Source organism: Vulpes lagopus, chromosome X, assembly GCF_018345385.1.
Source record: "Vulpes lagopus strain Blue_001 chromosome X, ASM1834538v1, whole genome shotgun sequence".
NCBI lineage: Eukaryota > Metazoa > Chordata > Mammalia > Carnivora > Canidae > Vulpes > Vulpes lagopus.
This window is the reverse complement of record NC_054848.1, coordinates 12,977,618-12,994,571: the sequence shown is the minus strand read 5'-3', so window position 1 is coordinate 12,994,571 and position 16,954 is coordinate 12,977,618. Positions and strand designations below refer to the sequence as shown.

General features: G+C 38.8%; 1 protein-coding gene and 1 non-coding gene across 4 annotated transcripts in view; one reads left to right on the top strand and one right to left on the bottom strand.

Moving 5' to 3' along the window:
* Nucleotides 1–16,954, bottom strand: part of TXLNG (taxilin gamma) — a 55,023-nt gene that overhangs the window by 10,170 nt on the left and 27,899 nt on the right. For 2 of the 3 annotated variants that reach the window (XM_041741156.1, XM_041741158.1), the window contains exons 3-7: nt 13,545–13,636; nt 8,042–8,212; nt 6,523–6,717; nt 3,253–3,372; nt 1,631–1,705 (exon numbers count right to left, since the gene is read on the bottom strand). In XM_041741156.1, coding sequence (XP_041597090.1) covers nt 1,631–1,705; nt 3,253–3,372; nt 6,523–6,717; nt 8,042–8,212; nt 13,545–13,636 — 653 coding nt within the window. The remainder of the gene's footprint in view (nt 1–1,630; nt 1,706–3,252; nt 3,373–6,522; nt 6,718–8,041; nt 8,213–13,544; nt 13,637–16,954) is intronic. The other variant, XM_041741157.1, reaches the window with a different exon arrangement.
* Nucleotides 4,158–4,264, top strand: LOC121483633. The gene has a single exon (XR_005985764.1). It is a non-coding gene; the product is annotated as a U6 spliceosomal RNA (small nuclear RNA).

The window sequence follows — 16,954 nt, the reverse complement described above, 5'->3', positions numbered from 1 at the left end:
AAATATAATCCAATTAAAAAATGGACAGAAGACTTGAATTAACATTTTTCCAAAGACATACAAATGGCCCACAGGAACATGAAAGGTGCTCAATACCACTACTCATCAGGGAAATGCAAATCAAAACCACAATGAGATGTCGTCTCACACCTGTTAGGATGGCTATCATAAAATAGACAAGAGATGACAAATACTGACAAGGGTGTGGAGAAAAGGGAACTCTTACGCACTGTTGGTGGGAAGGTAAGTTGGCACAGCTACTATGAAAACCAATATGGAGGTTTCTCAAAATTAAAAATAGAACTACTGGGGCAGCCCAGGTGGCTCAGCGGTTTAGCGCCACCTTCAGCCCAGGGTGTGGTCCTGGAGACCTGGGATCGAGTCCCACGTCGGGCTCCCTGTATTGGAGCCTGCTTCTCCCTCTGCCTGGGTCTCTCTGTGTGTCTCTCATGAATGAATAAAATCTTTAAAATAAATAAATGAATAAATAAAAATAGAACTACTGTGTAATCTAGGAATCCTACTTCTGGCTATACAGCTGAAGGAGATAGAATCACTATCTGAAAGAGATATATATGAACACTTCTGTGTTCATTGCCAGCAATATCCAAAACAGCCAAGATACGGAAACAACCTAAGTGCTTACTAACAGATGAATGGATAAAGAAACTGTGATACACACACACACACACACACACACACACACACACACACACACACACAATGGAGTATTAGCCATTAAAAAAGAAAAAAAGAAATCTTGCCATTTGTGACAGGATGGACCTTTAAGGGATTATGCTAAGTGAAATAAGCCAGAGAACAGACACTGTATGATCTCACTTATATATGGAATCTAAAAATAAGCCAAACCCCTAGAAACAGCAAGTGGAATGGTGGTTGTCAGGGGCTGATGAGAGGGGGAAATCTGAAGATGATGGTCACAGGGTACAAGTTTTCAGTTATAAAAAGAGTAAGTTTGGAGAATCTAATGTACAGCACAGTGACTATACTTAACAATAATGTATCATATACTTAGAAAAGAAAAAGTAGGGAGAGCCGCCATTAAAATCACCATTTCCACAGCTCTGAGACTAGAACTGTATGGCAGTTAATAGGCAGTCTCTAAAGTAGGTTATGTGCTCACAGCACAAAATTCTGAAGATTTTAAGTTCAACTGTATGAAACTGCCATTTTAGTAGGTCAAAGGAATATCAGCAATTTCATATAATTCAACTTAATACAAAAGAGCTATAATCTTAAGATTTGTTTTTCTTTAGTTGGAAATTAATGGACACACGTGGAAAGAGACTGAGAAAGGGAGGAAATACCTGGGATATTGGAAAGGGGACACTGCAGACAACATCACCAACCGTCCCAGTCTGCCTGAGACCTAAGTGTTTCCTGGGGCACGGGACTCAGTGCTAAAACCAGGAAAGTCCTGGGCAAATCAGAATAAGCTGGTCACCCTAAACTAAGAGGGAAATTCCAAGAGGGACACATGATCTACTCTCAGTTCTGGCTGGGAACAAGCACAAGCATCTTAGAGAAGATTTAAGGTATATATCAAATGAGCCATAGTTGCTGTTGTTTTTTTAATAACAAATGCTACTATCCCCTGCTGTCAAGTTACCTGCTGTTTTAGTTGTACTTCTTGCTGTTTCATTTGTTCATATTTGTGCCTCGATTCTGTTGCTTCTTTTAATAACTAGAAAACAGAAACATTCTGGCAAAATACTAATAGTAATTACAAATATGACTATGTCAGATGACCAGAGAGAGACTTAGGCTTAATCCTTCCACTCATTATTTTAGCAAGAACTACAAGTCTATAGATAAAACTTTCAGTTGTATCAATTGTTCATTACTTATTATCTTCAATCTGTTCCACTTGTTAACACTCAGAAATGTTGGAATAATCTTTTACTGCTTAGAAAGAGTACCCTGGAGACCTAAGAATAGGTTTACAAAACTCGGGGTTAAATTGTTATGTTTCAGGTGAAAATAATTAGAAGTCTGGTATTAGCAGAAAACGTGACTAGGAATCTTGACATCATCTAGGTGACTTAGAAAGCCACTCTACTCCTTCAGAGTCAAGATGAGGCAGAGTGAAAGGATACAGAGCAAGGCAATGAAATCAGAGACCAGTTTCTGATCACTTCTTAAAAAGAAAGGGAGAAGTGGATGAAAGCTTTTATACACTGGGTTTTTAAGAAAATTATATAGTAAAATTGCATAGTAATAAGCAACTGCTGAAATTCAGTCTCTGAAGTAAAATGTCACACATAGTCCAAATAAGCCTTAAAAAATCATTATACCAACTACAAAGTGTATACATGCAATCTATGTACATGTGTGTGACTGTATGAAACTTATACTCCCACTTTGGAAAGAACATCTGTTTCTTCAATTACGCACAGGATACTTAGCAGTTCTCGCAGAAGGATTGTGCTGTATGAAAAATAGGTCTCTTTTAAGCCTAGACTCACACTCAACATGGTAAGTTCACAGCATGAGGGCCACTCACAGAGTCTTCATACCAGGCTCTCCTCAAGGCCTACGCTACTTGAGTGAAAGCTGGATGAATAGTCCTCATTGCCATAATCACTTCTCACTTTTCTTTTTTTTGGTTAAGTACATAAAGCTGAATTTGCAGATGTTAAATATACATACCCAATGAGATTCCACTGTATTCACAATTACTGACAGGCAATATAGTCTGAACATACACTCTGGGAACGATGCTGAGTGATTAGGCATAGAGAATTCTGTTAAAATTTTATCAGAAAATTATACCAGAGTAAGTAGACAAATAGTTTCCCTAGTTTCAAGTTATTTGTTTGGAACAAAATATAACAGTATACAGGAGACCAGTGTTTGGTAAGCTTGATATTAAATTGAACTGCCAAATGTGATGTGCTCAATATTGGTATAGTTCTTGAACATGGTGACCATTACACAAAAGAAGTGAAATAACCACAAAAAAGTCAAATGAGTGCAGATCTTTCCACTAACTTGGTCTAATCTCTCCAGTGTATCTTCTGTATAAAAACAAAACAAAACAAAACAAAACAAAACAAAAACAAAAAAAAATACTTTCTAACACACACATGCCCTTCTCAGTCTAGAACAAAAAACCAGTTAGCATGACCCAGGTACTATATTAAGTTTAAATAATAGAAGTTTAAATGTTTTAAAATGGCTTTGATTATAATTTTGACAAAAAAATTTCTTTTTTTAAGAAAGAGAACTTACAAACTCTCTCTCTCTTTGATGTTTTTCATCAGCTTCTTTTATTAGCTGTGTCGTCTGCTGAAGCTTGGCATCCACAAGCTGTTGTTGTAATTCCTTATGTTTGAATACTTTATCAATATGCTATGGGAGAAGTAAAATTTCTTCCATCACTTAATGAAAAAGGAACACAATGATGAGCAAACAGCACAAGTTACAAAACTTTGCTTATTAACACACTGCTTTTCCTGCTTATACCACCACAGCCAAGGACACTGGGTCCCCGTGCTTGCGGAAGCGTGTGCTTTCCTTCACCTTGCAAGCCCTCCTACACTACATTTGCAGTAAGGGAGCCTTCTCACTACTATCCTGTACCCCCTTCTCCCTTTTGGAGGTGGGCTGTCAAGGAGCCTCATCAGCCATATACTTGTACTTCCTATTTCTGCCCTACAATGGAAAATGAGACTCAAAGTGTATCAAGAAAAAGATGGATGAGGAGATCAAACTGTTCAACTCACAGACTAGACGCAGTAATTCCTGGATCTTTCTCTTCCCTTTAAATTTCCCCAAATTTCTCAGTTGGAGGCAGCATGCTGTCACATGACAGTTGGAGTGGCCCCAGGTCAAATCCTGGCTAGTGTGTGGCCTGGGGAAGCCATTCCCCTTGCTGAGTCTCAGCGCCCCCCTCTGAGTGGGGGGGAATCATGCTCTAATCCAGAGCGGTCTAAGCCAGTGCAGTGGTTATGCTGGGTAAGGTGCCCAGTGCTCAGCACGTGTTAGAGATTTGGTAAAACGTCATTATAATTTCCAAATGAAATTGTTCAGTGGTTATTTATGTACAATAAAGTCATGAGAACATCCCTTCTCAGATGTAGAAAGAGTAACTCTTCCTGACCAAAGAACATTTGATAACATCCAAAATAAGATTTGTGCTCACTTCGACAGCACATATACTAAAATTGGAACAATACAGAGAAACAGAGCATGGCCCCTGCACAAGGATGACATGCACATTTGTGAAGTGTTCCATATTTTTGAGCATGTGATGTGAGGAGCACTGGGTGTTATACGCAACTGATAAACTATTGAATACTACATCTGAAACTAATGTGTACTATATGTACACATTATATATATATTCTATATATATATTGAATTTAAATAAAAAACAAGACTCACATGCAATGTGATTTAAACATACATAATTTTCAAATTTTCTACATCTATGATGTGGCAGATTGTCACTTTTAAAAAAAATTTATTTATTTATTTATTCATGAGAAACACAGAGGGGAGAGAGAGAGGCAGAGACACAGGCAGAAGGAGGAGAAGCAGGCTCCATGCAGGGAGCCAGATGTGGGACTCGATCCCGAGTCTCCAGGATCACGCCCTGGGCCGAAGGTGGCGCTAAACCGCTGAGCCACCCAGGCTGCCCCAGACTGTCATATTAAACAAAACTAAAAGAATAATTTTGGGAAAATTGAGGGCTTTATAATCTAATACAAAAATTTATTCTCTAAGATAAAAACGTTCCTTCAATAAACACTCTGTAAGAAAAAAAAGAACGAAGAGGAAATCTTTATGTTACAGACTCAAGATCAACCAACCAGTGAAACAGATGGGCTTTATTTAGACCTTGATTGAAACAGCTTAAAAAAAAAAAAAAAGGCATGCGGGGGGACTACAGAAAATTGAACAATGACTCGATATTTAACATTAAGTAATTACTGTTAACTTTTTTAGGTGTGAAAATCATACTGTGGTTGTGCTTTAAAAAAAAATCCTTATCTTTTTGGGGTACACCCTCAAATATATATGAACAGAATAGTAGGACACCATGAGGTTGTGTCAAAATAACCAAGGGCAGGGTGATGGGAAGAAAGCTGAAACTATGGTTTCATCTGCTAAAACCAGATGACATATTCTCTACTTTTAAGTCTATATTCTCCATTTAAAAAAAAAAAAAAGCAAAAGGCAGAGAAGAGTGATTAAAAAGAAAATCTTTTCAGTAACAGTTTTTAGGGGGGCCTGGGCGGCTCAGTCAGTCGAGCTTCTGACTCTTGATTTTGGCTCAGGTTATGATCTTGGGGTCATGAGATCGAGCCACAGGTTGGGCTCCTTGCTCAGTAGGGAGTCTGCTTGAGATTTTATCTCTCTCTTAAATAATAAACAATCTTTAGGGCACCTGGGTGGCTCAGTTAGTTAAGTATCTGCCTTCGGCTCAGGTCATGATTCCAGGATCCTGGGATCAAGCTCGTGCCGGGCTCCCTTGCACAGTTGAGTCTGCTTCTTCCTTCTCCCCACTGCCCCCTCCCCACTCTTGTGCTCTCTCTTGTTCTCTCTCACTCGCTCTTTCTCAAATAAAAATCTTCAGGAAAAATAAGTTTTTGAAGGTCTGAATGTAAGACTCTAAGTTAGTATGATCTAAAGTTTGCCTTCAAAACTGGATACAATAACCAATAGAGGTACCAATCTTTTTTTTTTCTTTAATCAGCTATTTTAATCTACTTACATAGGGTTACAACACACATAAAAGCTATTTCCCTAACTTCAAAGGCAGCAGATGCACTATTTAAAGTTTGATGCCTCTAATTCTGCCCATCTGACCTCTAAAAATGAGGAATCTTAAAAAAAAAAAAAAAGGCTATTGCCTATTTGCTTTTATTTTATTTTATTTTTTTTTTTGCCTATTTGCTTTTAATAGACACTACCTCTGAACTTTCCAACTAGCTTGAAAAAGTCTTAATTGGAGGCCAATGATCAAGATCGGCAGGCATGGATCGTTCCAATAAACTTTACTTCAATGGGTATGAGAGCCTGGAAATAGGTTCTATTTTTCCTCCCAAATAGTATAAAACCCCCATTCAAAAAAAAAAAAAAATCTAAAAACACAGGTGTAATACAATGGTAATGTACTGTACAGATTATCATCGATGTCTGAGTTACAGCATTATTTGGAGGCCAAATATTTATTCATTATTAGTGTAGATAAGGAGAAAAATTTGTATGCTAAGAACACCATCTTCTAATATCAAGTGGAAGACAAGTAGTACTTAACACGTCTTTAAGAAACTGCCTCACCTACCCAAATGTATGGACTCCTCAGCTATCTAAGTGATGACCCCCAAGACCCCTGTTCCCAGTGGCTGAGTTTTTCCAAAGAAAAGCCCAATGTCCACTATGCAGATATAAAAGTTCTAAAATATTCCATGACGGGAGTTTTCCTCTGATACCAAATGATGAAAAGTTCTTGCTAATAATGAGAAGCTGTCTAAAGCAATAAAACGGCTTTACCTCCTCTCTCAGGGCATACTGTTCAATGAGCTTCTTTAGCTTCTCCCCCAGTTCAATATTCTCCTGACGGAGTTTGGCGTTGTGTAGGTCATGCTGTTCCAGCTGGGCTTGGATTTCATTTAAAGTAATTTGGAAGTGTGCAGTGGCTTCTTTACGTCTTTCTTCCTCCTCTCGTGCCTGCTGCATATTTTCTTCCTTATTATCCAAAATAATTTCTGTTAATGGTATAGACCTATAGAGAAGATGCTTGTAAAAGAAGCTGCTGCTATGGGGGTTGTTATTGCTACCCTGAAGTGTTGCTTCTGAACTATCATTCCTTTCCTTTGACCAGAAGATGCTCATTTAATAAGCAGGCAGCTTTTCTTAAGTAGATAATCAGAGATGCAAACTGCCCTGCTGGAAAATGAGTGCCACCCGTCAATCTAAAATTCATCATCCTGAAAATAAATGAATAAATTTAACTCAATGCACTTTACTGAAAGAGCTTGCCACACGGCCAGCTCTCCACCGTAGTTTCCCAAATACTCTCCTCACCAGTTACACAAAAGCATCTTAAATCTGCCTGACGAGAGAGACCCTTCCTGTAGCTTACTTTCTCGGTTACACCTAAATCCCTACAAGGCAAGGGACTAAAGGAATCCATGTCTTGAAAACCTCACTTCCATCACTTGCCAAAGATACCAATGTTAAAAGTTTTAACAGTTAAAAGATACAGGTTTTACATGTTTAAACGGCTATCAGTCTAATCAAAATGTTGATTTTCTACAGGAAAAAAATACCACCTACTTTAATGAATATTAAAATCCAAGGGTTCAAAAGCAAAGAGAAAACTAACAGCTCCCAGAGTAGGTAAACATCCATTTCCTGGGTGTTCCTGTATTCTAGGACCTTGGACATCTGCTATGCTGGGGCAGTTTAATGGGAGCTACTGCTCAGTCGAAATCATACCAAAGCTGTAAATGAAGACAGGCCTGCCTCCATGTCTCTGGCTCTTTTTCCTTCTCCCCCTGTTGGCATCAATTAATCTTTGGGTACCTGCTCTCTCTTCCTTTATATTCAGCCATCATTTAAGTGTCATTCTAAAAGTACTTCGCCACTGGGTACTGGGGGGCAGGCAAGGGTGGTTTGGCAATGCAGCTTATGAACATCCCCCAAGGAGCTCAATGGGTGTTTTCCCTCCCCAGACTCAGTCTCTGCTTCAAGTCTGTTTCAACTCAGCTTCTCATACATGATAATTACCTCAGTGCTCAGCAGAAAACTGGCAACTCTGAGCTTCCTAAGCCAGGGCTCCAGGCAAGTAAGCTGTGCTTTAAACATCAATCTCAATTAGATTCCCCATGACCAGGTATGAGGTTCATTAAGAAGCATCAGGCCAAGAAAAAGAATAGTAAGGTGGCTGGTATCTGTCTCCATGTAGTGACAAGATTTATTTCAAACAGGTACACAGTGATTATAAAACAAGGTAAGTCAGTGGTCAGTGTCAGTCCCTCCTGAAAAACATAAAAGTGAACCAACTAACCTTTAAAGTCTTATTGTGACGCTGAAGTTCCCTGCAAAGAGACTCTAGTTTGCTTCTTGCCAAGATAGCCTTGCTGTGTTCACTCTGCAAGTGAACTTTCTCTTTCACAATCTGGGCTTGCTTCTTCTGCAGAATCTTCATTTGCTTCTGAACATTCCTGCTTTCCTCCAGCTAAAATTAATAAGTACTTTACAATCAGGAAGCACAATGAAAACCTTTGAGTTAATGGCTGGAGGAACTACAGTAAGAACTATGGAACACATTTTCAAAAGCCAAATATATTATTTAAATTATTTTGTGCCATATTACTCTGTCAACCTTCTCTCTCTTCCAGTTGTGATAGGTAAGTAAGCAAATAATTTAGGGTAAGAGAAAAGGAAACCAATCTTAACCCATTTTTTAAAGTAAACTCTGCCCCCAAAGTGAGGCTTGAACTTACAACCCCGAGGTCAAGAGTCACATGCTCTACTGACTGAGCCAGCCAGGCATCCCTTATTCTATTTTCTTATTAAAAATTTTAAAAAAGGGGATCGCTGGGTGGCTCAGCGGTTTGGTGCCTGCCTTTGGCCCGGGGCGCGGTCCTGGAGTCCCGGGATCGAGTCCCGCGTCGGGCTCCCGGCATGGAGCCCGCTTCTCCCTCCTCCTGTGTCTCTGCCTCTCTATCTCTTTGTCTATCATGAATAAATAAATAAATAAATCTTTAAAAAAATAAATAAAAAATAAAATTTTTTAAATGTTTTTTTGGAAGAACTTTAGAAATCAACAGTATCGTGTTTTACATTTGTGAAAAACACACACAGGCTGCTCTGTTGAAATGGTCCTCCAAATTAGAATAAGCAGCACTGGGGCGCCTGGGGGCCTCAGCAGGGGAAGTGTCTAACTCCTGACTTTGGCTCATGTTGTGATCTCAAGGTTGTGACATCGAGCCCGGCATCAGGCTCCACACTAGGTGTGCAGTCTGCTTACAAGTCTCTCTCTTCCTCTATCTCTGCCCACACCCGTCCCCCAGCTCACGCACACATGAGCGCCCTATCTTAAAAAAAAAAAATAAAAAGAATAAGCAGCACTCAGGGTTCTTTGTAAGACAGGGGAATTGCTGCAATTTTAGGTTTGGAACAAATGAGTGTATTTCAAGGTTAAATCAACAATGACAGTTTAAGGCGGCCCTACTAACCTTTCACAGAAGGAAAGGAGCGGAGTCAATTTCAAGAGCAAGAGTGACACCTTGTGGCCTATCAAAATTCACCAAGCATACATACAAGGCCAGATGCTTACAGCTCTTAAAAATGTCCTTACAGAAATTCCTGCAGGAAAAATAATTTTTTTTCTCTAATACTTTTGCAAAGTAATCTTAACGATGATTGTGGGCTGTAGCCCAGTTCCAAGAAGCTTCCAGTCTGTGCACACTATCTGTAATTCCATTGAGAGCTGCAACTCCCTCTGCCCTCCTGGACTCAAGGTAATCACAATCCCGAATCCCAAGCTCACAATTCCTTTGCTCTTCTCTTTTTATCTCCTTAGTGTGTGGTCCTAAAAGAATCATTTTGGTTTCAGTTGTTTTGACTTTGTTGTGGCTAGTGCAACTGAAGAACTGATTTTTTTCTTGAATTTAAATTGAGCTTAAATAGCCATATGTAGCTAATGGCTACCATTTTGGACAGCAAAGCTGTAGATTACATTGCTACAACCCATCCAAATTGTTGGCACAGATCAGGGGACAGCAAACCTTTTCTGTAAATGGCCAAAAAGTAAGTGTTTTAGGCTTTGTGGGCCATGTACGTGTCTGGTGCATCGTTGTCTTCTTTTTCTAAATACTTTAAAAATGTAAAACCATTCTTACCTTGTGGGCAGTACAAAAACAGGACTCACTAGATTTGGCCCACCGGTTATAGGATATTTCACATAAAAAAATATACCACACACAATATGCTTTACTGATCCATTCTCAGGTCAATGGGCATTTGAATTGTTTCCAGACTTTATTACTTAAAATGATATGAACACTGTCCTAGGAGTTTCCTGGTATACACATACAAGAATTTCTCTGGGTACAAACCTAAGAGTGGGACTGCTAGGCAGTGATTAATGTTCTGTTTCACATGACAATGCCAAACTGTTTTCCATAGTGGCTGGCAAACTTATTCTCCCATCAGTGACTTATAAGAGATCATGTAGACAGAAAAAAAAAAAAAAAAGAGAGAGAGAGATCATGTAGACAGATGCACATCCTCTCCAAAACTAAGTACAATCAGAATTCTTAATTTATGCCACTACAACAGACATAAAATTGCATCTCACTGCAGTCCAGATTTGCATTTTCCCTGATCACTAATAAAGCTGAACATCTCTTTATAAGTTTATGTACCTTTATGTTTAGGTATCTTTGTATCTTCGTGTTTTTCTACTTATATAAAATCTCTCTTACATGTTTCTTGCCCAGTTTTCCACTGAGTTGTTCTTTTTATACTCATTTGTAGGGATTCCTTATTCTTGAAACTAAATATTCTGTTGGTTGTATTTGTTAGAATATGTTCTTCCCAGTTTTTTAATATGTCTTCTTATGGTCTTTTGAAGTGTCTTTAGCTGAATAGAAAGTTAATTTCAGCATAGCCAATTTTTGCAATCCTTTCTTTGACACTGCTTTTTGTGTTATAAGAAATCCTTCCCTTGGGGTGCCTGGGTGGCTCAGTGGGTTAAGTGTCAGACTCTTGATATCCACTCAGGTCATGGTCTCAGGGTCATAAGATCGAGCCTCACATCAAGCTTAGCACTCGGCTGAGAGTCTGCATGTGGTTCTCTCTCCCCCGCCCCTTTGCCCTTCCCCCTGCTCTTGCTCTAAAATAAATAAATACATCTTTTAAAAAATCCCTTAACCCAAGTTTAGAAAAATATTAACGTATTTAAATAAATATAAATATCTAAAATTTTAAAGCTTAAGTTTTACATTTAAATCCTTAATTCATTTGGAATTAATCATTGTGTATGGTATGTAAGAAACTAATTTCTTTCCCATAAGAATATACACTTTTAAAAAAAAGATTTATTTATTTAAGTAATCTCTACATCCAACATGGGGTGCAAACTCACAACCCTGAGACCAAGCATGCTCCACCAACTGAGACAGCCAGGTGCCCCAGGATATACACCATTTACATTCCATTCACTTCATGAGGAAGGGAATTCTACCACAAATACACCAATAATAGGGATCCCTGGGTGGCTCAGCGGTTTAGCGCCTGCCTTTGGCCCAGGGTGCGATCCTGGAGTCCTGGGATCGAGTCCCACGTCAGGCTCCCGGCATGGAGCCTGTTTCTCCCTCCTCCTGTGTCTCTGCCTCTCTCTATGTCTATCATAAATAAATAAATAAATAAATAAATAAATCTTAAAAAAAAAAAATACACCAATAATAGATTCCATGAAATGCTCTTCTAAATTGTCAACTGATGTTTTTTCCCCCAATTTTTCCCAGTAAGTTGAACCTAAATTTTTATAAAGAGCCAAGAATAGCTAAGATGCTTCTAAGAAAGAGTATTAAGACTATATACATACCCCAGCAGATATCAAGATTTATTATTACACTATAGTAATCTACACAAACTGACTCAGGAATGGGAAAGAATAGCACTATAACAGGTCCTTAAGAATCGTGTTACAAACCTAATGGTATCCACACTTAGCAAGCGAAATGTGAGGATTTCAAGAACCCATGTTATCTGGTAAATGTAGAGGCCACAAGGTCTCCCCAATGGATTATCCCAATTACAGCACAACATGCCATACCACCTACTCTATAGGACTTTTCTACTTATTCATGCCACAAGGACCAGTGATGTCAGATGATGCTGTCACAAAAAGGGCAGAGGACAGTGATGGCGAAAGGGAAGTTTTCTAAATAAATAATCCTTAGGAAAAGGCTACTATTGATGGTTTCACTGCTATATACCTATATACTCTACCTTTTAAAAGAAATGAATGTTGTTTTAAGAAATAAAGCTTTAGAACATTTTCTGAAAATGGTACACATCTGTCCTTCATACATTCAGCACACATCAAATTCAGAGAGGTTACTACTAAGTCATCTATGTGTCACACATTCTAAAATGAACATAGCAATTGTTACTGGTACTTAAAACTAACCATACCCACCCTCCACATACACAAAATAAAAGCCATAACCAATAACAGCCTAGATGCCTGCTACAAAGTGTGATCTAAAGGCTAACAGCATCAACATTATCAACTGGGAGCTTGTTAAAATACAGACTCTCGGGCCCTAACCCTGACCCAGTGAATCAGAATGTGACCATGATATGGGTAAATATGAGGACTGCCCTAGCGAACTATTTGCTTTCTCCTTCTAATCTATTCATGGCTGTCTGACTTGCCACAATACCCGGTCAAGTAGCCAGCTAAAACTATCTATGCTGCTTTTTGTCTTTCATTCTTCTTTTCTTTTCCTTTTGTTCTTGTCTTCTTTTTCTACCACTTCTCACAGGATCTCATGTGGATGGAACCAGTAGGGACTGTCTTTCACAGATAGAAGAGTTCCTTGCCTAAAACCAGCAATCTGACGACATTGTGTTTTCTTCCATCTTTGTATTTGTGACTGTTCTAGGCCATTTATACTGACGCACAGGGTTTCCTGCTGCTCTGAATAGAAGGTGCTAGGCTGCCAAATGCCAGCTACATGGGGGTATACACACACGAAGGGAGAGTAACTATAATTCTTTGAGTAATAAATAAACAACTCATTTTTAGAGCTGCCCAATGACAAAAAGTAGTATTTATGATATGGAATAACTGCTTTATCAACAGATGAAAATGCATAAAAAATGTCAATAATTCATAGAAGTTTTTCACAAAAGGCATTATTACTTTTAGCATTTATATTACTACTCATTCTGTTTCCCACAACCCTAACTTCAAAGGGTTCTAGGATTTCCCCATTCTTCAACCTAAAGAGGATGGCAGGGTTTCCATGTTGCTACTTGAAATAACAAAGGCCCAGAACAAATGAGGTCAGTTTCTTTAGAAGATGGAAAAAGAAATGTCTGGCACATAGTAAATGTGAAATAAATATTTCCTGAGACACAGTATTGTTTTAGTAGACTATTTCATCTAACTCACAATTTCAATCACAATGGGTAGAACCTTTATCTCTAGAATTCTCTTGGGAAAAGTTAAATACAGGAACCACTACACCCTGACTAGCATCTAAAGCATCACAACAGGGTATTTCTAAGTCAGCCTTTTCATTCTAAAACTGAGTTTTAGAAAATCAATGCCATATTGTAGCATTATAAAGTCCTATATGTATCAGCCTATATAATGAAGTCATACAAACAACAAAAAGCCCCAAGAAATGACACTCCCCTCTTCGATTCTGGAATACAATACAATTTTACATCTAAAGCTATATGAAAGTATTTTTTAAAGCTTATCAAGTATATACACATTTTGCTGTTATTTCATTTGAACCTTACTGCCTTGATTTAATACTCACAAGATCAGCATATTTCTTACAGAGAGCTGCCAGCTTCTCTTCTGGAGTCGAAAGGGTGTTTAGGGCTTGCATCAATAACAAAACTTCTTTTCCTGATGATCAACAAGATAAGAATGAGATCAAATCTAAACTGTAAATTCTACATAATGCTTCTTATGTTCTAACATGTAGAGTAAAATAATTTGTGCCTGTTAACTAGACATAAGAGATTTATCAGCTAAATTAAGAAAGCTATTTTTAAATTCTGGATTAGCAGGAACCTCTCCCTTCCCACCCCCACCCCAAATTTCTTCACTAATACCGCTAGCTATTTGTAAGAACTCTTGCTGAAGGCTTAAAAATTCCCTTGCTTAACCATTGATGTCCAAGTTAAGACAAAGGGCAAGTTACAAAGGGCAGAATATTTTTAAAAGCTTCCTAACCGAGTACAAATATAGAAGCAAGTTCAAAGGGAATTTCAGTTGGTATTCTCGATCTAAGATGCACATAATCACTTGTGACATGTATCTTTTCTATAAGTAATTTAAATAACTTCTGATGATTTAGTAAGCACATTCTGTGTGTTAACCTAGTGTAAATAAAAGGATGTCAACATAAATTCTTTTCCCCACAGGAGGAGCCAGCAACAGTATTTTTAAAACGTTTTGGCAGGGAGAAGCAGGTGGCTGAAATAGAGGACAAATGGCCTTTCAAAATAAGTGATAATATTTTACTTCTTAAGGAATCATTTTTATTTTTTAAAGTGTTTACTCTTATATGTAGGATATTTCATTTAAAAAATACATATGTATATATTTTTAAAGATTTATCCATGAGAGAGACAGAGAGAGAGAGAGGCAGAGACATAGGCAAAGGGAGAAGCAGGCTCCTTGCGAGGAGCCTGATGCAGGACTCGATCCCAGGACCCCGGGATCATGACCTGAGCCAAAGGCAGATGCTCAACCACTGAGCCACCCAGGTGCCCCTTAAAAAGATATATTAAAGGACTTTGGTACATGGTAGAGAGACTGCTATGAGGAAAAAATGCAAACTTTAAAGTAGAACACCGGGGATCCCTGGGTGGCTCAGCAGTTTCACGCCTGCCTTTGGCCCAGGGCGCGATCGTGGAGTCCCGGGATCGAGTCCCGCGTCAGGCTCCCGGCATGGAGCCTGTTTCTCCCTCTGCCTGTGTCTCTGCCCCCCATCATTCATTCATAAATAAATAAATAAATAAATAAATAAATAAATAAAATCTTTAAAAAATAATGATAAAATAAAGTAGAACACCTTCCTATCCACACAAAATTTCAGTAACAAAACCTCTCATTTACAGCCCAAGGCTAATAAGAATTCTGAAAGAGATGGCTAAACATGATTATTAAACATGATTAGAAGTAACCATAGTGAAACCGCAATTTTTAACCAAGACTTTATTTTATTTTTAAAGATTTCGGGATCCCTGGGTGGCTCAGCGGTTAAGCGTCTGTCTGCCTTCAGCTCAGGGCATGATCCTGGAGTCCCGGGATCAAGTCCCACATCGGGCTCCCTGCATGGAGCCTGCTTCTCCCTCTGCCTATATCTCTGCCTCTCTCTGTGTGTGTCTCTCATGAATAAATAAACAAAATCTTAAAAAAAAAAAAAAAGATTTCATTTATTTATTTGACACAGAGAGAGAGAGAGAGAGAGAGAGAGAGAGAGAGAATGAGCAGAGGGGAGGAGCAAGGGGGAGAGAGAGAAGCAGGCTCCTTGCTGAGCCAGGACCCTGGGATCATGACCTGAGCGGAAGGCAGACACTTAACTGACTGAGCCATCCAGGTGCCCTTAACCAAGATTTTATTTTTTTTATTTATTTATTTATTTATTTTTTAACCAAGATTTTAAAACTCATATTTTCCATCTGAGGTTTTCTTGAAACACAATTCACATACCATAAAATTCACCCTTTTAATCTAAAAGTGTACAATGGAGTACATTTGCAAAGTTGTACAACCATCACCACTGCCTAATTCCAGAACATTTTCATCACCACAAAAAGAAACTTCATATCCTTTAGCAGTCTCTCCTTCTTGCTCCCCAACCAGGATCCTGGCAACCACTATGCCACTTTCTGTGTCCATGGACTTGCCAATTCTGAACATTTCATATAAAAGAGAATCCTATTATGTGGCCTTTTGTGTCTGGTTCCTTTCATTTAGCACGTTTTCAAGATTCACCCATGTAGGATGTTATCACTACTTCATTCCTTTTTATAGCTGAGTAATATTCCATTACACAGATATACCACATTTTGTTTATTCATTCATCAGTTGATAGATAACTGTGTTATTTCAACTTTTTGGCTATTATGAAAAAGGCTGCCATGAACACTCATGTACACATTTTTGCATGGACATGTGTTTTCAACCCTCTTGGGTATATACCTAGAGGCAGAGTTGCTGGGTCACGTGGTAACATTATGCACAACTTAAAAAAAAAATTTGGGGGGTGCCTGGTGGCTCAGTGGTTGAGCATCTGCCTTCAGCTCAGTGTGATTCCGGGGTCCAGGGATCGAGTTCCACATTGGGCTCCCCTTGAGGAGCTGCTTCTCCCTCCACCTATGTCTCTGCCTCTCTGTGTCTCCCATGAACAAATAAAATCTTAAAAAAAAAAAATTATTTAAAGATTCTCTAGGGGATCCCTGGGTGGCGCAGCGGTTTGGCGCCTGCCTTTGGCCCAGGGTGGGATCCTGGAGACCCGGGATCGAATCCCACGTCAGGCTCCCGGTGCATGGAGCCTGCTTCTCCCTCTGCCTATGTCTCTGCCTCTCTCTCTCTCTCTCTCTCTCTCTCTCTCTCTGTATGACTATCATAAATAAATAATAAAAAAAATTTAAAAAAAAATAAAGATTCTCTAGAGACGCCTGGGTGGGTCAGCGGTCGAGCATCTGCCTTTGACTCAGGGCATGATCCCAGAGTCCCGGGATCAAGTTCACATCGGGCTCCCTGCATGGAGCCTGCTTCTCCTTCTGCCTATGTCTCTGCTTCTCTGTGTCTCTCATGAATAAATAAATAAAATCTAAAAAAAAAACAAAAAAGAAACAAAAACAAAAAAAACCTCTACACCTAAATGGAGTTCAAATTCACAACCCCAAGATCAAGAGTCACGCTCCCCAAGTGAGCCAGCCAGGTGACCGACTGTGTGTAACTTAAGACTCCATCTGCTTTTACACAGGTAATTGGGGCTGCTGATTTTGAAGAAATTTATTTGTAAGGAATTAGAATTATTTCTTGTATTTCTATAATTTTTAGGTTTTCCAAGTTAGCAGGAAATATATTTAATAAGGACAATTCTATATAAAAAACCATATAAATCAAACACTGTTAATCTTAGGTATACTAAGTATAAAAAATTTAAGAGCAATGAGTAAGGCTAAAATAAAAGGGGATTTCAGA